This window comes from Oncorhynchus mykiss, chromosome 6 (assembly GCF_013265735.2).
Source record: "Oncorhynchus mykiss isolate Arlee chromosome 6, USDA_OmykA_1.1, whole genome shotgun sequence".
NCBI classification, from domain to species: Eukaryota; Metazoa; Chordata; class Actinopteri; order Salmoniformes; family Salmonidae; genus Oncorhynchus; species Oncorhynchus mykiss.
In genome coordinates, this window is record NC_048570.1 from 65,795,876 (window position 1) to 65,820,337 (window position 24,462).

Genomic DNA, 24,462 nt, shown 5'->3' on the forward strand with positions numbered 1-24,462 from the left:
AAGACGTATGGAGGATTCCATCCAAACTGATCTTCAGAACTCCTTTACCAATTTCAGGAAAACATTTCTGAGATGATCATGTAAACTACTAACATCAAAACATTGAACATGAGGGAAATTTGTTTTAATAGATAGGCACGTCAAATTGTGAGACTGCCAAAAAAAACGTATGAATACAGAATAAGCAAAAATCAAACAAGCTAGTCCTTAAGTTGTATTCTTTCAAGAGAGTACAGGAGGAGTGTTTGGCACAGATAGATGTTGGGCAAGTTGTTTATTTTTATTGACTTTGGCACCTCACAGAATAATTCCCTCCCTCTGCCCATTGCTCAGTCATTAACAAGCTCATGATCCCTGGCATCCTCTGATGTGACTCTGACACACAGCGAAATCCCACTTCCAGCAAACACCTCACCCCAACCTAGTACAGCAGGAAATGACGCAGGCAGAACCGAAAAATAAGCAAAAGTAGTTGTTTGCTGTATGAGAAGAGTCAGTGACATTTAAACGTCCCCAAAAAATTGACATCTAAAGAGAACATTTATATTTTATTTTGTGACATTAATTTAATATTAAAATAGAGAGAATCACTCAAGCAGCCTTGACACACTGCAGCTACAGCTTAATGGAGCCAAGTAGATTACATAAGTGGTTTCCTGAGAGACATGAAAGGTTCAAAAGATCTTTCATTTTCATAAGTGCAGGGAGGAAGAGAACAAGCGCTGTGCTGAAAAATACAATTACTGTGTCACTCATTCCTCCAAGGAAACGACTGATTTGGGAGGTTAGCATGAGAACTCTGCCAACACACCTGTTTGCTTCATGGAAACTGCACCTGTCTGTCTGACATACATTATTCACTATGGAAATGAATGCTGCGAGTTTTAAGGCACCTTTATTTCAAGGCGAAAATGACACAACAGAAAACCCTGGCACGCATGCGGGAAGAAGATTTCTCATGCTGTCTAAAAGTGCTCTCGTACATTAAGGAAATCTTTCAAGGCTCGGAGGATGCAAACCAACACAGTAACAACACAAACAAACAAGAACCATCAGCTGCTAAATATTACACTTGAGGAACTACTTTGGAATGTGTTTATATTATAGATTTTCCAAAAAGTATCTGCTTAAATACCACAAATATAGATATTTTACTAAAGATAAAAACAAAACAAAAAAAACATATCTATGTCCTTAAATATCGCTGTAAATCTCTTCAGGGGATGTCCTCTTACTGGACCTGAGAGAATGAACATAAAATAACAGAGTGGTAGATGAATGTACATTAGTTTAATGTCTACTGTGACATTTGTCTTAGGGAACTCATCAGGAATCTTCCATTTTCGCCCATGGGGCCACATTCAGTCCTCCAGGATGACATTCAGAGTAGGACCAGGAATAATAACAATACATTGTGAATACATACAGTGAGGTCCAAAAGTATTTGGACAATGACAAATATATATTTGGGGGGGGGGGGCTCTGTACTCCAGCACTTTGGATTTGAAATGATACAATGACTATGAAGTGCAAACTGTCAGCTTTGGTTTGAGGGTATTTTTGTTACGGTGAGTGAATGAGGACCCAAAAGCGAACTAACTTAAACAGAGCTTCTTTAATAACCAAACATAGGTAGGCTCAGATAGACCGGCAGATTCCGACAGGACAGGACAAGGTTACAGCAAACATGACGATAGTCTGGCTCAGGCATGAAACGCAACAAACAAGAATCCGACAAGGACAGGAACAAAAACAGAGAGAGATATAGGGACCTAATCAGAGGGAAAAGGGGAACAGGTGGGAGAAGGGGTGACGAGGTAGTCAAGAGGAGACAAGGAACAGCTGGGGGAAAGCGGGGGAGAAAAGGTAACCTAATACGTCCAGCAGAGGGAGACAGGGTGAAAGGAAAGGACAGAAAGACACAACATGACAATACATGACAATTTTCATCCATATTTCATCCATTAAAAATTACAGCACTGTGTTGTACATAGTCCCCCCATTTTAGGGAACCAAAACTATTTTGAGAAATTCACTTTTATGTGTAACAAGTAGTCAAAAGTTTAGTATTTGGTCCCATATTCATAGCAAGCAATGACTACATCAAGCTCGTGAATACAAACTTGTTGAATGCATTTTCAGTTTGTCTGTCAGATTATTTTGTGCCCAATAGAAATGAATGGTAAATAATGTATTGTGTATTTTGGAGTCAATTTTATTGTAAATAATAATAGAACATGTTCCTAAACACTTTTAAATGAATGTGGATGCTACCATGATTACGGAAAATTATGAATGAATCGTGAATAATGATGAGTGTGAAAGTTACTGAGGTGTAAATATCATACCCCCCAAAATGCTGATCCTCCCTGTTCATTCTGTTCATTGTGTCCTTCAGGATTATCCGCAATCATGGTAACATCCACATTAAAGTAGAAGAGTTATTATATTAATATTATAATATTATATTCTTATTTATAACATCAAAATGACACAATACATTATTTACCATTCATTTCTATTGGGCATAAAATAATCTGAAACACAACCGAAACAAACAGAAAATGCATCCAACAGATTAGTAGAGTCATACGCTAAATACTACACTTTGGACTTCTATAATACGCATATAAGTGAATTTGTCCAAAACCTTCTGGCTCCCTGAAATGGGGGGACTGTGTTCAAAAAGTGTTATAATTTCTAAACAGTTCACCTGGTATGGATGAAAATACCCTCATATTAAAGCTGACAGTCTGCGTTTTAACATCATAGTCATTGTATCATTTAAAATCCAAAGTCCTGGATCTCACTGTACATAAGAACATATTTCATCACACTATTATACTTGGCCCCCTAAGCAACAATCATATATCACCATCACAAACACTTGGGCAGCTTTCCTAACACGACATAAATATGCCTTGATAAAGTTTATGATCATTAGAAGGCTTATCCTCTGAAACCAATAAAAAAAACTCAATAAACGCTCCCAAAGATACATCGCCAAACCCTTCAAAACCCTATATTCAAGTTCAGCTCTTGTATGGTGATGTATCATGGAAAGAATTGTCTGTGGACTGAGAGAAGTATGAGACAGGCTCTTTGTTATTCTGGAGTGGGATTCTTTGGCTGTACTCCTACATTCAGTCCAAAGATCTTCTTCTTGCCCTGGACCATGGCTTTTTCTGCCGACATGTCCCCATGGTTATTATAGCGATCACTAAAGTATGTGAAAACATTGACGACCAGAAACGTGACCAGGAACAACGTCAAAACAATCCAGAGAAGTCGGTTACCGCGGAAGATCTTGGGGCAAAGCCGGTCAAGGACAACTAGGACCTCTTCAACCTTACTGTAAAGGCAAAATTGAGAGGGGATTCAGAACAATTCAAGGTATACACCCAGTCACTATACAGCGGCTAGTATAACTACATAATAATTCATTTACAATTGATCTACATGAAGTGAAAATCACCTGCTGAACTTTTCTTTTCTGATGATTTCTTTTCCTTTTCCTTCATCCTTCTTTTCTGGCTTTTCCTCTACTTTCTCCTCCTCTTCCTCCACCTCTTTGATTTCTTTGCTTCTCTTAAGTCCCTCTTGGTAGCTGTGTTTGGAACGTTACAGTTGTTTTCTCATTAAAGGCACATGAGCTGATAGTAGAGGAAGTATCAGCAGTGGCACAGCGGTGGCACATTACTACCATTCAAAAGTTTGGGGTCACTTAGAAATGTCCTTGTTTTTGAAAGAAAATAAACATTTTTGTTTTGCTTCATTAAGTAGTACCCGCAAAACGCCAGTCTAAACGTCAACAGTGAAGAGGTGACTCCAGGATGCTGGCCTTCTAGGCAGAGTTCCTCTGTCCAGTGTTTGTGTTCTTTTGTCTATCTTAATATTTTATTTTTATTGGCCAGTCTGAGATATGGCTTTTTCTTTGCAACTCTGCCTAGAAGGCCAGCATCCCAGAGTCGCCTCTTCACTGTTGACTTTGAGACTGGTGTTTTGCGGGTTCTCTTTAATGAAGCTTCCAGTTGAGGACTTGTGAGGCCTCTGTTTTTCAAACTAGACACTCTAATGTACTAGTCCTCTGGCTCAGTTGTGCACCGGAGCCTCCCACTCCTCTTTCATTCTGGTTAGGGCCAGTTTGTGCTGTTCTGTGAAGGGAGTAGTACACAGCGTTGTACGAGATCTTCAGTTTCTTGGCAATTTCTCGCATGGAATAGCTTACATTTCTCAGAACAAGAATAGACTGACGAGTTTCAGAAGAAAGTTATTTGTTTCTGGCCATTTTGAGTCTGTATTCGAACCCACAAATGCTGATGCTCCAGATACTCAACTAGTCTAAAGAAGGACAGTTGTATTGCTTCTTTAATTAGCACAACAGTTTTCATTTCCAGCTACAATAGTCACTTACAACATTAACAATATCTACACTATATTTCTGATCAATTTGATGTAATTTCAATGGACAATGTACTTGTCCTTTCTAAGTGACCCCAAAATGTTGAATGGTGGTGTATAAACTACTTTACTTTATTGCAATGCTGACTATACTGAATGTACAGTATATTTCGTTGAGTATTCATATTCTATTATGTACTGGGGCTATTATGTCAGTACAGTACAGCCCTTGTTGAGCCACTCCTCTGTCAGCGTGCACAGGGTGTGTGACTGTGGGTATGATTGTGGGTGGTCAGGGTGAGTGAGTACATAGAAAAGGGCCTCACCCTTTATTGTAGGCCTCCTCCTCGATCTTTGCCTTGATCTCTGATCTGATCTCCTCTAGGTTGATGGAGGGCTTGGCTGGGGCAGATGGCTCAGCTTCCTGCTCTGCCACAGTCTTTCCACTGCATTGTTTCATAGCGGAAAAAACACATAGAACATTTTACCAACAGACATTATGAGAGAGAGGAGTGCATTATGGTCATTAGGCTTTCCATCATAACACTGTGGCCTTGTGTTAATGGACAGGCTGGAACGCAGTTGAAAGGCAGCGTGCGGGGATGGCACCATCACTGCCAGGTAAGCTTGCGTAAAAAACAAGTACGAAGGCAAAATGTGTACATGGGGACTCTTAAAATGTCCCTGGCTTTTACTGAGCAGACACTTGATACATTGTTATTGTCTTTCTTGCTTTGAGAGATCCTGAGATTTTGGCATGGGGCGAACTAAGAGAGCACATCTCCCTCTCCCTCTCCCTCTCTCCTGGCTTTTGTCAAGCTCCCCAGCCCAAATGTTTAGATTACATCTCAGAATAGCCCATCAGCCAGTTGCAGTTGGGTTTTTATGGAATGTTGCATAGTTATTTTGGGGGCATAGACAATCTGGGAGTTGCATAAGGGTAGTGCAGTTATCTGCTGTGTATGGCCCCTGGTATCCGGATGGCAATGATTAATCAAGTTACTCCCCCGGGAACACTTCCTGAAGGTCAAGTACATGAGGCAAATATTCTGATACAGCACAAGATGTCTTCTGATAAGGGTGTACATATATTAAGGCCCCGCATCGCCCATTGTTTCACAGCGCTGTGAACTGACCTTGGGAACCAGGCAATACAGGCAAGGAGATAGATTGTGCTGAGTACAGTATGTACAGTATATTTGTGGGTATGCATTAGGTCAACATTATGACAGAGGATGGAGGAACATACCTCTCATCTATAGCTGGATGTGTAGGCTCAGTGGGAAAGTTGCTTTTCACACTGTTGGCTTCACACTGTAATTAACAAGAACGAACAACATGCATGTAGACGAAGCAGACTAATAAACTTAAATAGACAGGATATCACCACTTAATCATGTGGTCAGGTTGACAGGCTGAGAAGGTTGTGATTGGGTAGAAATACCAGGACAGGAAGTGCTTGGCCCATGGTGGGTTGGGGGCTGGGTCCCATGGCAACGCTGGGGCCGGGTCCTGCCATGACCGGGGTCTGACCAGGGATGTTCAGGAGGTTAAATTTGGGGACTACCGCAACACTGACCCTCCGCCTGGGCAAAGCCTGATAAGGAACAATTGGAAAGGAGGGAGAGAGAGAGGGTGAGAGATAGAGGGAAGAAGAAAATAGAGGGAGAGTTCAGTTGGGGGGATTATCCTTAAAAATATATTGAGACGTGTCAACCATATAACCAGTCAAATCCAGTGCATACTCTCAACAACAAACCCAGTGGAAACACTCTGTTCAACACTACAGCACCAACCTTTCCCAGGGTCAGCGACATTGATCTGGATGGTCGTGGGACTCCATCATCTAACCAAAGGACACAGGAGAATGCAGTTTAAGTCAATCAACATTTTGCAACAACTCGCCTATCATGCACTGGAGATAAAGGGTTTGTGCAGGTGTACCTCCAGTGTCTATGGATCCTCCATAGCAGCGACTGGAGTTCTGGTTGGCCAGCTTCTTGAACTCCATCAGCTCAGCGTGGTCCTTCTCATAGGTCCTCTTCAGATTCTCCACGTACTGCATCATCACCTCTGTGGCCTTGTTCATACGTTTCTCCTGTCACACAAAGGGTTCCAAAAGGGTTCTTTGGCTGTCCCCATAGGATAACCCTTTTTTGGGTTCCATGTAGAACCGTCTGTGGAAAGCGTTTTACTTGGAACCCAAAAGGGTTCTCCTATGAGGACAGACAAATAACCCTTTAAGGTTCTAGATAGCAGCAACAACAGTCATTACTCTCTATGGGCAGGAGAGTTAACCATACAGTCACACGAGAGAGAGAGAGAGAGAGAGAGAGAGACTCCAACACTGTAGAAAGCCATCATCATGTCAGGTCTGGGATCAGGTCTGGGGTCAGCAGCAATATGTTGTTAGTCTATAAATCACAAGGGACTTGTGTGACGTCTAGCAACGGACATACCCCTGAGTCCTTCCCTAGTCATTTATTGGAGTTGGCTTTGGCGTGAACGATAACCTGAGGGAAAGCATAACATCAGACTAAATCGTTCATAAACATAACTTATCTGTCCAAAAACAAACATACCCATGGCCCTGAACATCCCAAAGTGTTTTTCTCATGACAGGATCATGGAAAAGTTTTCACTTCCACTCAATATTTTCTTCTCTCATTCATGGGTTTCCTCGAATCATTAGTGTACCCCGCGGATGGCCTATCCTATCCTATTGCCTGCGTTCCAGTACCTGTCTGACTGCTCCAACCATCTCAGCTCTGCTGGAGAGCCTGGTGGCCAGACGGTGCAGTACTGCTACTGTCTCTATGAGGCACTGGTAAGACTCCCGCTGCTCCATGTTACTCCACTGTGGTGCCGTGCACTGAGGAGACAACAGCAACAAAACACAGGTCTTTTATAAGTGAAAGTGAATCACAACTCATTTATTTTCCTGTGTCATCATGGCCGACTAAAGGCTGACCTTCAGAGAGCCTTTGAATTCTTCCAGTTCCTTCTCCGTGTTCTCCTCGGTCAGGGTCCGCTCCCGCTCCGCCTGTTTGAGCCGTGTCTCCAGAGTGTAGTTGTCGTTCCGGAACGCCAGCGACAGTTGAACAAATGCATTCTGTGGGGAGGATATGACTGTGTTTAATGTTCATTAAACCGTCACCAGGGACACATTAGATACCATTATTAAGGACTGTGACACACCAACTCACTGGACCTCCACAAAAATGTAACATAACTGTTATGCTAGCAATGTACAGTATGCGGTAATGTAAAGCACAACTACACCAGCTGGCTACCCAGCTGCCATATAGAGCACCAACTAGCCAGTGTGTTGACAGTGCTGCTTGCTACCAGGCCTTAGATGAGCCTATAACGTGCAGCGATGCTGACAGATGAACTCCTGGTGCCATGCTGTCATGATCAAACGGTCTTTGCTGCAGAATCCCAAACATCGTCGCAGAGTACCGAGACAGGCGTTGAGAGGAAATCGGGGACTTCGACTGTCCTAGTGCACCCTGGGTGGAACCGGTGTCTGGGCAGGCGGGGCTATAGCCTAGGCCAAGTGCTCTGCACTCAAACAACACAGCCATGTTTGCATTTTCTTCTTAGAGACAGGAAATCATTAAGGCTCTCATTAGTCTCAATCATGGGTAGGGACTAGGGGCTTCCTGTACATTACATTCATGAGGCCACAGACAGGGGGAGAACATGCACTATAAAACTGTTACTGTTGTATAATACACTCTCCAGAGTAGATACTAACCTCAACTTCTTTTTCCGTGAGTGGAGGTGCACTACAAAATAATCAGAGAGGAAATATAGGTTCAGTATATAAGTAGAAAAAACCTAAATATATGGTCAAAGGTCATTCCCTGTCAGTCTAAATACTGTGATACCCACCAGCCTGGTAGCCCTCTGTGCAGTTTGAGTTTCCTCAGCATGATGTCTGAGATGTTGGGCATGGCGTCTGACTTCTCTTTAGCCTCCTCATCAGTAGGAGACCCTGCAGGGGGCAGAAGAGAGGGACCAGGCCACCCACACACACACACACACACACACACACACACACACACACACACACACACACACACACACACACACACACAACCATTAGATAGTTACAACGTGGCAATCTGGTCTCTATGGGAAAACCAAATTTATTTAAATGATCAGATTACTATTTCGATAATCGACCTACTTCTGAAAAACATTGTACTGCAATTTTATTGGATCACAAACTACTTCACTGTCATTTCAAAGTTTGGGCAAACCAATATTAGCTGACTGGGTTCTCTCATGTTTTAGTTAACACTCACACCATCTGCTGGTGCAAACTAAAAATAACATTTCAGGTTGCCAATAAATTGCAGCTCTGTGCAAACTTAGAACAGAACATGCCCTCAGTTCTAAGGAAAATCTTGCGGGGTCAGTAAGGACTAGCATCCTGTGACGTAGCTGGGAGCCTTGACTCATTTCCCCCTCACTAGATAAAAGTCTACTGTCCACAACCAATGGTCTGTTACACAGCACTGTCTCCTCTGCAGGTCAGACACGGGGTAACACAGTACCTCTTTCCTGTTCAGCTGTTTCACTCAAGTCTGCCAACTTTGACCCCACAATGCTTTGGTTCCGCATCAGCTTGTGCTCCTGTATACAGAAGAACAGTGCACATTTAGATTTTTAAGAGCTTTCATGTTGTAATAACTGTGTCGCACAAAGATGTTTACAAGACCAAAACATTACAAGAACAAAACATTCTCTCTCATGATTTTAGCATTTACTAAAAGGCTTTTAAATCCCCAAAACATGCAATAAATGTCACATTAATGCTGTCAGGTGAAACTCAAGGGATGAGCCCGGTCGTTAAAAGGCTCCCATCGTACCTCTCTTATTTTGGACAGCTTCTGCACGTTGACAGGCTGTACAGGGAAGTCCTTGTACCCAGAGGACTTGAGCAGGGCATCCCGGGTCTTGTCTTGAAAGGAGAAGGTTTCCTCGTTTGTAGGGGGGAGACTTGGTGCCCCATTCCTGGCGTTGAGGGTTCCAACAGTGTCCCAGGACACAGCTCTCATGAGGGGAGGAAATGCCCCGATTGTCTTGATCTCTGCCGTGCAGGGGGCCTGTTGAGTGGGGGGCCGAGGGACAGGCTTGGCCACCCCAGTGGCAGGGGCCTGGTTGGGGGCTCGAACCAGACCCTCCTCTGGCTTATTGACTAGTACTGGTTCTGGGCAATTCTTAGCTGTTACCCGGGGGTCACAGTTCTCCTTCTGGCCCCCATTGGGCTCCCTGGGGGGTGGGGGGCCAGAGTAGCGGGGAACCAGGGTGCCTGAGGACACCTTACGCTTCTCATTGGGCTTCCAGTCCACCAACCTCCTGGTGCTCTAAAAACAGCAATATCATAATTCCTTAAACACTGTAAATTCAGGAGAAACAAATAGGATTTTCTTGGAGAGGGGGCGCAAGAATGTCAACATTTACAATTTTCTACCGTAAATTAATTATTGTATCCAACATAGCTATGAGCATAGCTATTCTGGAGTGTAAACTCATGTGGGTTTTACTAACTACGTATTGCATTTTCGTGTATGACTAACTGTTCCAGGGTGCCACTTGAGAATGAGAGTGGTGGTGAGAGTGCTGTGCTACCTCATGCTCTGGTGTACTGGTGTCAGCCTGCTCCCTCGTAGACAGACCCTCCAATCGCTGCCAGAGAGGAACACAAAACAACACACATCAACATAGTGTTGACACCACTACTGAGTGCATCAGAGAAATCCATACTGGTCTTACCAGGCTGACAGGCGATGAGGGGGCATAGTTCACCTCTGTGGCTACAGCTGAAAGAAAAAGGTTTAGAACAAAAGCTGTTTAATTAAATGCATTTTTTTATATTTTTAAGCAAGGCTTTTCATGCGCTCCATTGAAGAGAGTGAGTATTCTCTAACAGACAGAAAGATGTACCTATTTGAGGGGCTGTGATAAGAGAGCTGCTTCTGGACGGTACAGGTGAGGAAGATGGTGTGTGGTTAGGAGAAAGACCTGTGGATAAAACACACACACGTGTTTTATGTTTGGACAATGAAAGTACAGTATACTGCATCAGCATCGCTTCCCAGATAACAACGCAACAATAAAACTATAGTTATTGGGACTTCATTTGATATCTGTCACTGTAGTCTGTTACGTGATGGAAGACTGGACTTATCTGGCGTGCATTCAGAATGCTGCAAGACGAAGGCATGAGGGCACGTACGTGATGTTCAGATAACTCCGGAAGTCAAGATAGAAAAATGCTGCAATTACAATGACTCACTCACGCAACTCAGCTAGCAGACCTGAGGGACCCTGTTTCACTTGTATTTCATAACCAATGTTAAGAGTCAAAATATTGTTCAACCAAATCTACACTTCAACAGCTGACTAAATATCTACTGTGCAAATAGTGGTCTTAAACTGAAGAGCTTACGTGACATTTCTTGTATCATCTTTCTGCCTCTGTCTTACATACTGTATACTATACAGTAAGACTTATCGTAAAGTACTTGTATATTTCCCTGTTTCACTTGTATACCAATCTGTAAACCAGTGAGTGTCTCTCACCTGTGGGGGATTCAGAGAGGCTGCAGGTGGACTTTCGGCCCCTGCGGCTCAGGAAGCGGTCGCTGACTTTCTTGGCCTCCTGCAGCAGCACCAGGTTCTTCTGACGGTCCTCCTCTGAGAGCTGCAGCTCAGGCAGATGGTCTTTCACCAGGTCTATCACATTGCCTGTATTGTCTGAGAAGGACACACACACACACACACACACACACACATAATTAAAACACAAACAGAGACAATAAGAGACAAATGGCAACAACCAATAGTATTCTCTCTGAGCTCAGCACAGAGCAACAAGCCAACATCAATAGTGATCAAAGCAGAAGCATCCCGGCGCTGAGAGCTTGGGCTATGCTTTTCTAAGGACAAAGGGCACCAGTCAGAAACTGATGACCAAACGTAGACATTTCAATAGATGGAATTAAATTAGCCATACAATGTTATGAAGAAAAAAATCCCAATGGAACTCACATTTTGAACAATGGACTTATGTACTGCACGTTTTGGTAACACAAGGCTATATTTAGCCTTTAAGTATTTGATTGTACCCACCGACAGTAGTGATTGGTCCTCCCAGGGAGTTTCGGGACAAGCGAGATCTGGGACTGTGTGGTCTGGGAAAGAGAAACGTTTCAAATGAACAGACGCCGTGTTCTTACGACACAGTCTTTATTTACATTTAGCTACTCCAAACACTTGAAGAAGGACGGATTTTCTTTTCTAGAAATATCTCGATCCTGGCTTGGTTAAAGTGGCAAATCTTTCAAGAGGTGGTTTGCTCTCAAGCCTTTTTGACATGAACAGTCCTGTTCTCAGGATGAAATAACACATGTACCTGGTCTGCTCCAGAGGGCGACCGTCTGCTTGGACCACGGTCACGGTCGCTTGCTTTGGGAAGACAATGGTGGGAGCAGGCATCGCCACGGTAACTGCTCTACTTTCAACTGGTGTATACTAGATAGAAAGACGCGTGAGAAACAAAAGGTTATGCAGCAAGACCAGAACTAGACTGCATGCAAAAGGTTTTGAGTGGACTTTTGAGGGACCTGGATCGCAGACATGGGATCCTGCCATAGAAAAAATCGGATATTGTCTCTCAAATAGAAGGCAAATTCATAGATATGGATATTGTTATTGCAATTGTTATTGCAAATTGGCTTGTGTCACCGCAAAGGCACTTTCTCATTCTCTACCCTTTAACCTTCCTGCTTATGTACACATCTATAAAATATTGTGTACACACCTTCACAGAGATGTTTGGTGACTTGGTTCCCCAAATTGAAGACTTGGTGTTTTCATAAGCTTTTAATGTCGATATTAATGTGAAGACAGAGCCAAATATACACCTTAATGTCTCTCTAGACCCTCCCTGATGTTGACCATGGCTGGGACTGTATGGGGATCGTGGTGGAATCCGCAGGAGGAAAAAGACTTCAAGGCATACCCATTTCAAAGTACTTTTAAGGGGAAAATAAATACACTTGTGGTCCTCTGTGATCGGTGGGTATTTCAGTGAGGCACTTAGCTCTGTTGACTAGGAGGTGGTCCATGGTTTCCAGCAGCAGCAGCATTTTTAGCTCAGCAGCACAATGTCAACAGCCTGAACCCCTGAACATCAGAAACTCTAGACAACGTCCCTCTGGACTAAACACATCCTGAACTCACTGAACCTCAGCATCCCAGGAGAGTGGAAGGACAGAATGAACACTCACTTGAACCAAGTCAACCATATTAAGTATATTTCCAACATTAAAAGGTCAGGCTTATATACCCTGTACATGTTTTATTTATATCCTAGAGTCCCAGTTCTATCCTCAGAGAAAATTATGCAAATAAACAGGGAGGCATTAAATTAACCTTCACTGAGAGCTTCACTGTGACCTTTGTCCTGGAAGAGAATATGAATAAATGTTATCCCTGTAACAGTCTAAAACTGAAAGGCCAGGGAATTTGTTTAATGAAGGAGGATCATTTCATACGGCTGCCATACCCCCAGGTTAGATTACAGAGGCTCATTGCATTCCTCAGTGAAGTCTTATCTAGGCCGTGTTTATGACTGAGTGAAATGAGTGACAGTATACTTCTAGGGGGTGTAACTCGGTGGTTCTGGTGAGGCAGTCATCCGCTCAACACAAATCTGTATATAGGTCCTGATTGTACACAGACAGCTTTCAGGAAGCCTCTACTTTTCTTTCTCAAAAATAGAGTTTCAAGAGCATGTTTTCTGGGAGACACACTGGACTAGGCAAAGCCACATTCAGAGACTCATAAAACATCCAATCTGTCCACTGCTCTGTACAAGTCTACTCAGCTCAATAAACATTAGGGTGGGGAGTCACACGGGATCTGAACAGATGACAGAACAAAACAACGAGAGACAGTGCAGTCTTCAAAGTAGAGCCAAGATTTGGAGTGGTCTGGACACACTGTGCTAACCTGTCTTGACCACCAGCGCAGTGCAAATTCTCTCATCAACACAGAAAACAGGTAATAAGAGGCTCTGGGAAAAAAAAGGTTGTAATCTGGACAGAAGAGGAAAGAACATTCTGCTCATGTTTTTGCTGGGATTAATTACATATTTTCACTGCTGAGTGAAGCTTTGTTCCTGAGCCAAAAATAGAAGTGGATGAAACGCACCCATAAAGCACAGGAATCCCAAACTCAAATCATGAATGAATTAAAGTCTGGTGAAAGACAGTGAAAGGATTCATTGTTACTAAAGATACACACATCCAAAACACACTAACATGTATTAGCAATGAATATGTGAGCAACACTATGAGCATAGATATGAGCTAAGACTAATGCTCATATTGCTCATATGCTATTGTTGCTCACACATTCATTGCAAATCAGTATAGCTTGTCAATACTGAGGTTCTAGGTTCTGTATTAATGAGATAGTGTCATGTATAGCTCTGAGTGCAACATACCACAGCTTTAGAGGGAAGGTTTAATGTAATGGATAGGTACTCACTGTGCTGGGTGAGCTGGAGGAACTGTCAAGCTCCTCAGGGGAATCCTCCTCTTCTTCCGGGAGGACGGGCATAACGGGGGGCTGTGGGGCTCGGGGTCGTGTCAGGGGGAAGAAAAAGGGACTCTCAGCTGGAGTGGGTTGGGTAGGGGATTCCTCTAACTGCTGTTCAGTCTGAACCCAGGGAAAGCAGTACAACTCGTGGCCCCCTCCTTCCTGAAACCAGAATTATATGCATGCAAGCAGGAAGTCACACAGGTACAAGTGAGAATAGGCAGCCTCTGATAGCTTCTAACTATCAGGGAAACCACAAAGAAGCATGACGCTTCCTCAAATAGGATAAGTGTATAGATACATTTGCTTGAACGGGTGTGCCAACTGGTGGTGGCTATGTCTGTTTGAACTTTGATGTTGGAAGACAAAAACCTATGATATCATAAGGAAAGGGCCTTGTAGACATACATTCAAAGTCTGTAAATAGTATTGCAGTTGCACTGTTCTGGTCATCTCCGAGTAAAAGGACCAATGAGCACCAACATGTGACGCTTATAGGTTACATATCACATTTGGTGTCAAATGAAAGTCTATATTATAAGAAGGCATAGATTTTTCAATCATTTTCCATTTAAAAAAATGTGGCATAAGTCAAAACTTTGATTTGTGGATAAACAGATGGAAAAGGGGTCTTAGTAAACATCTTCCAGAAAAAGTCTTAAAAAGGTATCAGAAATACATTAAAAACAATCATGTTGAAGTAAAGACCTCTGCCAACTAATATCAACCCTTCTATTTAGTTTTGCAGAAATTATTTGCCTTTTGTAAGTTTAAGTAATATTGCCTCGTGTCTTGTCATTTTGTTATCAAAAACCCACATATCTTTAAGATGTTTTCTAATTTCTCTCCCTCATGAGGAGGGAGGATAATGACATTTCACAGAAATAACAAGTAATGGTAGACCTACCGATTAGTTATAATGTTTCTACTGATAATAATATTGGTAACAGAGAGATTGAAAAATCTGCAACATAATGACTGCAATTGAATTGGCCAAAATGGAAAATCATTGTAGTCATAAACCACAGTTGCAGTACAACAGAGTACAGGACAGTAGAGCACAGTAAAGTAGAGTACACTATAATTGATTGGACTCTACTGCACTGTACTTTACTGTACTGTACTGTGCTCTACTGTTCTCTACTGTGCTGTACGATGTCCAAACTTGTGAAACATAGACTTCTATGATTGGTACAGATTTGGTCCGGTCTGTGTGGAATAATACCCAAACATGCAAAGGAGGATATTACATTTCTCTACCTTTGTGTACCTATTCAGGTTGTATCACCATGAATATAAATGACATTCACAATTACATTTCTGTATAGTCCAGATCAAGGACCCATGATATGATTTCTGTTACCATCATTATACTATCGGGTGTTGATCCACTTCACGTACTAACCAAAATATACTGAACAAAAATATAAACGCAACAGGTAAAGTGTAGTTCCCATGTTTCATGAGCTGAAATAAAAGATCCCAGAAATTATCCACATGAATCAAAATCGTATTTCTCTCAAATTGTGTGCACAAATGTGTTTACATCCCTGTTAGTGAGCATTTCTCCTTTGCCAAGATAATCCATCCACCTGACAGTTGTGGCATATCAAAAAGCTGATTAAACAGCATGATAATCACACAGGTGCACCTTGTGCTGAGGACAATAAATGTTCAGTTTTGTCACACAGCGCAATGCCACAGATGTCTCAAGGTTTGAGGGAGCATACAATTGGCATGCTGATTGCAGGAATGTCTACCAGAGCTGTTGCTAAATCATTTTATGTTAAGTTCTCTACCATAAGCCGCCGTAATTTTAGAGAATTTGTCAGTACGTCCAACCGGCCTCACAACCTCAGACCACATGCAACCATGCCAGCCCAGGACTTCCACATCTGGCTTTTTCACCTGCAGGATCATTTGAGAGCAGCCACCCGGACAGCTGATGAAACTGTGGGTTTGTACAACCAAATAATTTCTGCACAAACTGTCAGAAACCGTCTCAGGGAAGCTCGTCTGCGTGCTCGTCGTCCTCACCAGGGTCTTTACCTGACTGCAGTTCGGCATCGTAGTTCGGCACCTTCAATGGCCACTGGAACACTGGAGAAGTGTGCTCTTCACGGATGAATCTCGGTTTCAACTGTACCGAGCAGATGGCAGACAGCGTGTATGGCGTTGTGTGGGCGAGCGGTTTGCTGAACAGAGTGCCCCATGGTGGTACGGACAACAAACACAATTGCATTTTACAGACGGCAATTTTAATGCACAGAGATACCGTGACGAGATCCTGAGGCCCATTGTCATGCCATTCATCCGCCTCCATCACCTCATGTTTCAGCATGATAATGCATGGCTTCATGTCGCAAGTATCTGTACACAATTCCTGGAAGCTGAAAATGTCCCAGTTCTTCCATGGCCTACATACTCACCAGACATGTCACTCATTGAGCATCTTTGGCATGCTCTGGATCGACGCGTACGACAGCGTTCCCACCAATATCGAGCAACTTCACACAGACATTGAAAAGGAGTGGGACAACATTCCACAGGCCACAATAAATAGCCTGATTAACTCTATGCGAAGGAGAAGTGTCGCGCTGCATGAGGCAAATGGTGGTCACAACAGATACCGACTGGTTTTCTGATCTACACCCCCTACCATTTTTTAAGGTATCTATGACGACAGATGCATATCTGTATTCCCAGCCATGTGAAATCCATAGATTAGAGCAGTGTTTCCCAACCCTGGTCCTTCAGTACCCCCAACAGCACACAGTTTCATTGTAGCCCTTGACAACCACACCTTGTTCAACTCATTGAGGGCTTGATGATTAGTTGACAAGTTGAATCAGGTGTGCTTGTCCAGGGTTACAATAAACATGTGTATTGTTAGGGGTACTTGAGGAGCAGGGTTGGGAAACATTGGATTAGTGAAATCTTTAAAATTGTTGCATGTGGCATTTCTATTTTTGTTCAGTGTAGATTTTTTCAAACTCAAGATGCCATATCAGAGCTAACACCCAATTCTTTCTGCAGACATCTTTTAATTATTTCAGAGTTTTTGGAAAATGTGGTCAAATAAAAAACTGAGAGATATTTTACTGTCATTCTGTTAACAAACTTTGCATCTGCACTGTTCCTCTAATAAATGTGTTTTAGTAACATTTTCAGTGGCATTTGTTAAACGTAGACTTCTGTGTATAGGGGTGTGGTTTGGTAGAGGCTCAGTGCAGTCAAAAATGAGATTGTCTGTGTTTTGATATATATTTCCACACTATGAAGTTGGACTAATACTGTGAAATTGTGGAAATTATAATAATGCATTTTCAGTATAAGAGCTGTTTGAACTGTACTTTCAGCCTGTTTTGGTGGGATGGAGTTTTGGTCTGCCTGGTGACATCCTAGGCTGTAAGTGTTAATAATAGACCAATAAGAAAGAGAGTTCCTCTCTGCCAATAACAGCTAGTTTTCAGATTTCCCATCCCCACTCAGACCACTTCCAGACAGTCCTAGCAAAATGTTTGCTTTAGAAATTGCTCTTGCTGAGAAGCTTTAATTTTGATTGAAAACAATCACAGAAGTTGTATAGGGCTGGTGAACTGGCAAATACACAGTATCTATGGGGTAAAGTTGCACTTCCTAAGGCTTCCACTAGATGTCAACCGTCTTTAGAAACGTGCTATAAAGGAGGGGGGAATGGGAGCTGAATAAGTCAGGTGTCTGGCAGAGTGTCTCTGGCTCGTGACGCGCTGTCCTGACAGAGTTAGCTCTCGTTCCAGTGCTTTTCTACAGACAATGGAATTCTCCGGTTGGAACATTATTGAAGTTTTATGTTAAGAACATCCTAAAGATTGATTCCATACATCGTTTGACATGTTTCTACGACCTGTAACGGAACTTTTCGAGTTTTTGTCTGGACGTAGTGCTCGCGCCTCATGAAGATGGATTACTGGGCTGAACACGCTAACAACAAGTGGCTATTTGGTCATAAATGATGGACTTTATGCAACAAATCAGTCATTTATTGTCGAACTGGGATTCCTGGGAGTGCATTCTGATGAAGATCATCGAAGGTAAATGAATATTTATAATGTTATTTCGAACTTCTGTTGACTCCAACATGGCGGATATTTCTTTGGCTGGATTGGGCTCTGAGCGCCGTACTCAGATTATGCTTTTTCCGTAAAGTTTTTTTTTAAATCTGACACAGCGGTTGCATTAAGGAGAAGTATATCTTTAATTCTGTGAATAACACTTGTATCTTTTATCAATGTTTATTATGAGTATTTATGGGATTTGATGTGGCTATCTGCAAAATCACCGGATGTTTTGGAATCAAAACATTACTGCACGTAACGCGCCAATGTAAACTAAGATTTTTGGATATAAATATGCACATTATCGAACAAAACATACATGTATTGTGTAACATGATGTCCTATGAGTGTCATCTGATGAAGATCATCAAAGGTTAGTGATTAATTGTATCTATATTTCTGCTTTTTGTGACTCCTGTCTTTTTTGACTTGGCTCTGACCTAACATAATCATATGTTGTGCTTTCCCTGTAAAGCCTTTTTTTTTATTGGACACGATGGGTAGATTAACAATAAGTTTATCTTTCATTTGCTGTATTGGACTTGTTAATGTGTGAAAGTTACATATTTCTAAAAAATATTTTTGAATTTCATGCGTTGCCTTTTCAGTGGAATATTGTCGAGGGGTTCCGCTAGCGGAAAGGTTAATAAACTGCATGCTTTCCCGAGTTGTAGTTGGAGGACCACACAACATATCATCACGATATGATAGTTAGTATTTAAATATTTGCCCATGAAGGCGTTTCCAGCGCTATTTCTCAGATTATTAATTTAACCGACACAAAAAGATCCCACCATGTCGAACAAACAAATTGTTTGTTGGCATTTATACAATTGTACCGGCATTTTATGTTTCCATCAGCCCGGTCGTGACTTTTTTCATGCGTTAATTAATCCGCATGAAATGGTTGCATGAAAACGTGGTTAATAAGATACTTAATTGCTATCCAGAAATGATTGGATATTGAGATAGGAATGGCTGGATTGGGCCTTTAAACTTCGCAAACATTGTAAAGTGAAAGAGAGAGTCTCAGCGTCACTCTGTTACAATGGATTTGCCCTTCTCTCAAATAACTTGGTTATGATGCAATGAATTATCATTGCAATATTCCAGATCCAACACAAATCTCTAGAGGCATATTACTGTAATAACGTATCAGACAAACCACCACACAGACATGTCAGCTGCTTCTCTCTAGTGTTAAACCTGACTAGCAAGTCCTGCAGCTTCCAGCACTGTGCATAAACAAATGTGACCTTTGTCTCCCCAGAGGCGGGGGCGGATGAGCCAAATTAATCTGGGAGAACGGGAATCCCAGAGGAACGCATTCTTCCAGCTATTAAAGTTAGACTTGTTTAATTCTGAGAATGAACAAAGAAAAACAAGATACCGTTGCCTTGCAACGAATTTGAACATCTATGACAGGCAAATCAAACTGGGAGGGCAGCGAGGTAGCACAATGGAGGATGAAAGGTTAGCAGTGTCGCAATTAAATCGTCAGAGAGCAAGGTTAGTTTGAACTACCATATTTACACTAAAACGAGCATATCTAACCACACAATTGCAATCACAATCGCAGTTATATCGCAATCACAATCGCAATCACAATCGCAGTTATACTTATCCTGTCCATTTCAACATGCCCATGGAAATAATACACTCGGAAAATGTCATTCAGCAGAGCCAGAATCATCCAAATCAGACATGCCATCAGTCAGAGCTCTGTCGGGGTTGACGGAGGTCACATTCTTACCGGAGTCTCCCTCTCTGAGCCTAATGGTCTTTGCCAGTGCTCACTCCAGGACTCCCTGCCTCCATTCCAACCCCGCCCAGCCCAGGCCGTCCTCCCTCATCCTGCCCTGCCTCTCTATCCATCAGCCAACCCGTGCCCCCCACAGCCAGCACTCAAGCACCACTCACTCCGCTTCTCGGTATGGGAGGGGGTTTTTGTGTAGGAAACCATGGCTTTGGAAGGATGTGGACACCTTAAATGGGTAAAATAACTTGCTTATGTTTCTGTCTCTGCCCATTTAGAATAGTGTGTGTGTGTTTATTTTTGAACTACAATGATTTGGGAATCACTCAAGTATTTAATAATAAAAGAGGCTATCCTCATTAAAGTAATCATTAAAAAGTGTTCAGTCCTAACTTACCTTATCTGAGCCTGTTATTAAAACAGTCGGTAGAGCTCGAGAATGGAAACTCCCACAATGCTCTAGATCACACCCAATATCTGTTGGTTGTAATGCATTGCTCCTCCCACTATCTTTTGGTTCAGAGGCTTTACTACCAGCACTGTCTTCTGGGTTTGATGGCTGACTCCTCCCACAGTCTCCAGGCGGCAATGCTTGGCCTCTCCCACAGTCTCCAGGTGGCAATGCTTGGCCACTCCCACAGTCGCGGGCCTCTGACTGACAGTAGTCACGGCAACTAGGATCCTCCGATCTGACACTGATCAAACACATCAACACACTGTTCTTTATCCATAATCAACAGTTAAATCTCTCCAAAATCCTATCAAACACAATTATAACCAGTATATCAGCTTGAATATTTGTAATAACTTCCACAGCTTCCTGCTATGTGAAATAACACCACCTCCTCATTCTAAACCCGGAGAGGTGGGCCTTTCCTAACACACATTATGCAATCCTCTGACAGTTCCCGCTTCCTCCTAGGAATGTACTGAGTGCCCCTGTAACTTATCGGGGAGCTGGTGTGGCATCCCTGCACAGTCTCACCTTAGCCTAGCTCTTCAGTTGTGGGAGGATGTTCATCTAAACACATGCAATATCCTCTTCCTGTAAAAGAGAGAGAATATAAACACTAACCCTGCTACATTCTCCTCAGTGTGAGCGGCAGCGTGACTGCAACAGGCAGACTGGGGGGGTGTATCCGTTGGGAACGTAAGTGAAGGGGCACACTCGTACTGGAGGAAGACTTGTGATGGAGACACTGGGGGTGTTTGTGTCTCTGACACTGGGATGGAACCTATGAGAGGGAGGAACCAACATGGTCAGACAGGGAGGTCCCAGTCACACTAACAACATGGCAGTATAGGCAGTAGCAGACATTTGAAAACAAAACACATGAAACAAGCAGATGGACAGAGGATAGGAGCAGAAATGACAGGCAGATGAATGGTGGCACTGTATGACCTGCCAAAAGGAAGTGGAAGATATGTGAGGTGCACATGAGCATTTCACTGTACCTATTTTACCTGCTGTAAACTGTGTATGTGACGAATACATTGGATTTTGATTTGAAGACGACAGTGGATCTATTACCTAAAAATGCAGGTGCAAGACCATTACTGCTGGTACTGTTGTGCTTTTGGTCTGGGACAAAGTCTGGACATTGGGCTTGGCTTGTTTTGTTGTCATCAGTGCAGGGTGCCTCTGAATCGTCACAGCTCTGACAGAGCGAAAACAACATCTTCCATTAATCCATTCATGAACTATGATGTGTCATCCACACTCAACATCTCCTAGCCCCTACCTATGTTTAATAATGTTTTATGGGGCTGTTAGCCGTATCAGATCTAGCCGATTTTGACGTAATAAAAAAAGAGAGAATGCATCAATGGATTTTTCTGACATGCCGGAAATGAGGAATTCCGTGTCATGTGTTCAGTATTCACTAAGCAGAAGGGAAAAACAATAAGCTGTAGAACAGAAAACATTCACCCTCTTATCTTTGCTCATAAGTCATCCAGAGTGCACATTTCATTGAGGAATGGCTTCCTGAGTCCAGACACAGTACAGTAACAGTATATGCTGGTAAATGTCATGACAAACATGGCTAACGTGGCTAGAGGATGCTGGGAACGTGAGGCTAATAGACCTATCCCTCACAAGGGAGGAAGTAGACTGTTTAGCGGTCTCCTAGGAACAAGAGGGATATTTAGACAAAGCCTCAGGAAGATTTTTTAAACGTATTTTACCTTTAACTAGGCAAGTCAGTTAAGAACAAATTCTTATTTACAATGACAAGGCCCCGGGGCACAACTGAGCAAGAGGACAAGTACATTAGAGTGTCTAGTTTGAGAAATAGACACCTCACAAGTCCTCAACTGGCAGCTTCATTAAATAGTACCCGCAAAACCCCAGTCTCAACGTCAACGGTGAAGAGGCGACTCTGGGATGCTGGCCTTAAATCACTATCCTGTTATGGCCTTCACAAAACACAATGTCCAGATAGGCTAACTTCCTACAACTGGAGCTGTGTTGAACCACTCACATACAACACAAAATGCACCCGGATCTCCTGTCTAACATACTACAATAAACATATCATTGATTTGTCATGAACGTTTATAACCAGCTGTTATAAATCTCTAGTGCATTATCAAACACCAGAGAATGCTATTTTCATTAGTGTGAGGGTATAGTGAGGTCAGGTTCAGTACCGAAGGTCTCCTCCTTATCAAGCCTTCGTATTTACTCCTACACACTTCTATATCTGTACATGATGAAGGAGATGACATAGAGAGAACACTTTCAAACATAGTTAAGATAGTGATAAAAACAATCATCTAAAGAACAGTCACACAGTGACATACAAAGGCAGTCCAGAAAGACTGCTGTACTGTGACTGTGCAACATTGCAAGGGTTTTGAGACACTGTAAAGCATGTTTTATTTCTTTCAAATTAATATTATTATTATTATTAATTGGTTCCACAGCTTTTTGTTTTGTTTACTCAACTTTTCGGTCAGTTGTACCTGAACTTAAAAAAATGTGTTGGCCCAAACTTAGCTCCAACATTTGAAAAAGTAGGCAAAAATTCAGTCAACTTTAAACAATGTTTGCTTAAATTGTCTCATATGTTCATTCAACTATAAATTATTATTTGGGTGGCGTAGCAGGAAGACCAGAAGGCCTTGAACCAAGAGGTTGTGAGTTCAAATCCCAGGTGAGGACATGTTGAATAATAAGGACTGTATACATGCACAATGTAATCATATATGTCAATGTGTGTCAAATATATAAAACCTTGTATGTTAACAGCACTGTGTGTGTAACTAGTTCCACAGCCTTGTTTTAGGTAAGATGCCCAAATAATATTTTTGTTGTTGAATGAACACATGAGAAAGTTTAGCACACATCATTTTAAGTAGAATTGTTGCCAAAGTTTTCTCAAGTTGAAGCTAAGTTTGGATCAACACTTTTTATTTGTTCAGGTAACACTTGAGTAAACAAGTTGAGGAAACAAAAAATGTTGTGGACCCAGTTACAATTAGTTGAAACAACTAGATTTGTGTGTGCAGTTTTTTTTTTACAGTGCAACACTGGAATCTAGAAGCAATGTCCTGGGCTGAGATAGTTTCTGGAAGTCCACAGTGAGAGTAAATTTCAAAGCAAACAGAGTCGAGGGGGCCAAGCTGAGCTGAGGGCCACAGAGTTACCTCACGGCAAGGCAGAGGGCTGGCCTCGCTGCTCCCTCATGATAAAATGAGCTGAGCAGAGCGTTTTCCGACCCCCTTCTCACCTGTTACGTAAGCTCTCTGCCTGTTGCCAGATTTGTTTAAAATGTGGTTGTGTGAAGCACAGGGAGTACAGAACCGGCAGAGGAAGTGGTGGTTACACAGCCACCATCCCAGATAACAGGATATGGAGGGAATGTGAGAAAGATGAGAGATGGATGGTGAGCGATAGAGGGGGAGGCAAGTGAGCTTGTTCAAAACACCAATACCATTTAGACGATCATGGCTATATACAGTATCGCAATAAAACAAATAAATCATTAGCATCTGCTGGTCCATGCATAGAATCCCAGTATCTGCAACTTTCAACCAAGTCTTGTAATTATTGTTCTCCCTTAGCAAACCATTACTATCTTCCCAATAAGTGACAGCCTGTAAACCCTCACAAGAGATATACATATTCCAACATAATCCCAAAATGATGATGAACTGCGCAACTGTTTAACATGGCTGTCAACTCGATGCACATAGCCAAAGATACTAATGATAAAGTGCATGTCATGCAGCTGCAGGCTCTCTAATCTCTAAACAAATAAAACGTGCATGCAATACATCATCTCTACCTGTCCACAGAGCAGAGAATAGATCAATAGCTGTACCTGTAACCTCCTGTGAGAGATACAACCTCCACTGCTTAGCTCCACATAAGCTCCACATAAAACACCCGACAGAACCTTCCCTCAGTCAAACTGTAATTCCCAGATTTTTTTCACAGAAAACCTAACTATCCCTAGCTGTCTCTTTTCCCTTTCTTTTCCCTGTCTTTTTTTTCCCAGCACCAGCCTCTCTTTCACTCCTGGGAGCTTTGACCATTTAAGGAGAAGGCTCTGTGTGCCTCTCTGGGCTGCTGCTGTGTAT

At 42.4% G+C, this 24,462-nt stretch overlaps 1 protein-coding gene across 4 annotated transcripts; it reads right to left on the minus strand.

The window, feature by feature from the left end:
• Positions 1–2,197: 2,197 nt before the first annotated feature.
• LOC110526367 (inositol 1,4,5-triphosphate receptor associated 1) lies at positions 2,198–24,462 on the minus strand. Of its 4 annotated transcripts, none has more exons than XM_021607274.2 (23): positions 24,204–24,462; positions 20,951–21,110; positions 20,273–20,570; positions 13,972–14,184; positions 11,831–11,949; positions 11,548–11,609; positions 10,999–11,172; positions 10,360–10,437; positions 10,189–10,235; positions 10,045–10,101; positions 9,282–9,779; positions 8,967–9,045; positions 8,299–8,401; positions 8,162–8,192; positions 7,373–7,513; positions 7,142–7,273; positions 6,346–6,499; positions 6,198–6,247; positions 5,846–5,998; positions 5,651–5,715; positions 4,728–4,847; positions 3,476–3,607; positions 2,198–3,352 (listed from the first exon to the last, which is right to left on the minus strand). In XM_021607274.2, the coding sequence occupies exons 1-23, from the start codon at positions 24,259–24,261 to the stop codon at positions 3,106–3,108; spliced, it is 3,171 nt and encodes a 1,056-aa protein (XP_021462949.2). In that variant the 5' UTR covers positions 24,262–24,462; the 3' UTR covers positions 2,198–3,105. The 4 variants fall into 4 exon arrangements, with proteins under 4 accessions (XP_021462949.2, XP_021462952.1, XP_021462956.1 ...); XM_021607277.2 differs by lacking the exon at positions 24,204–24,462 and adding an exon at positions 21,407–21,529; XM_021607281.2 differs by lacking the exons at positions 20,273–20,570; positions 20,951–21,110; positions 24,204–24,462 and adding an exon at positions 19,873–20,254.

Bases quoted from the DNA above. Each gene is read 5' to 3' on its own strand.
- LOC110526367 (XM_021607274.2), bottom strand. From the start codon at position 24,261: ATGTGGAGCTTATGTGGAGCTAAGCAGTGGAGGTTGTATCTCTCACAG. The intron at 20,571-20,950 runs GTTAGTGTTTAT...GTGTTTGATCAG, and splicing joins ACTGAGGAGAATGTAGCAGG to TGTCAGATCGGAGGATCCTA. The intron at 10,438-10,998 runs GTGAGAGACACT...TTTTATCCACAG, and splicing joins CCTCTCTGAATCCCCCACAG to GTCTTTCTCCTAACCACACA.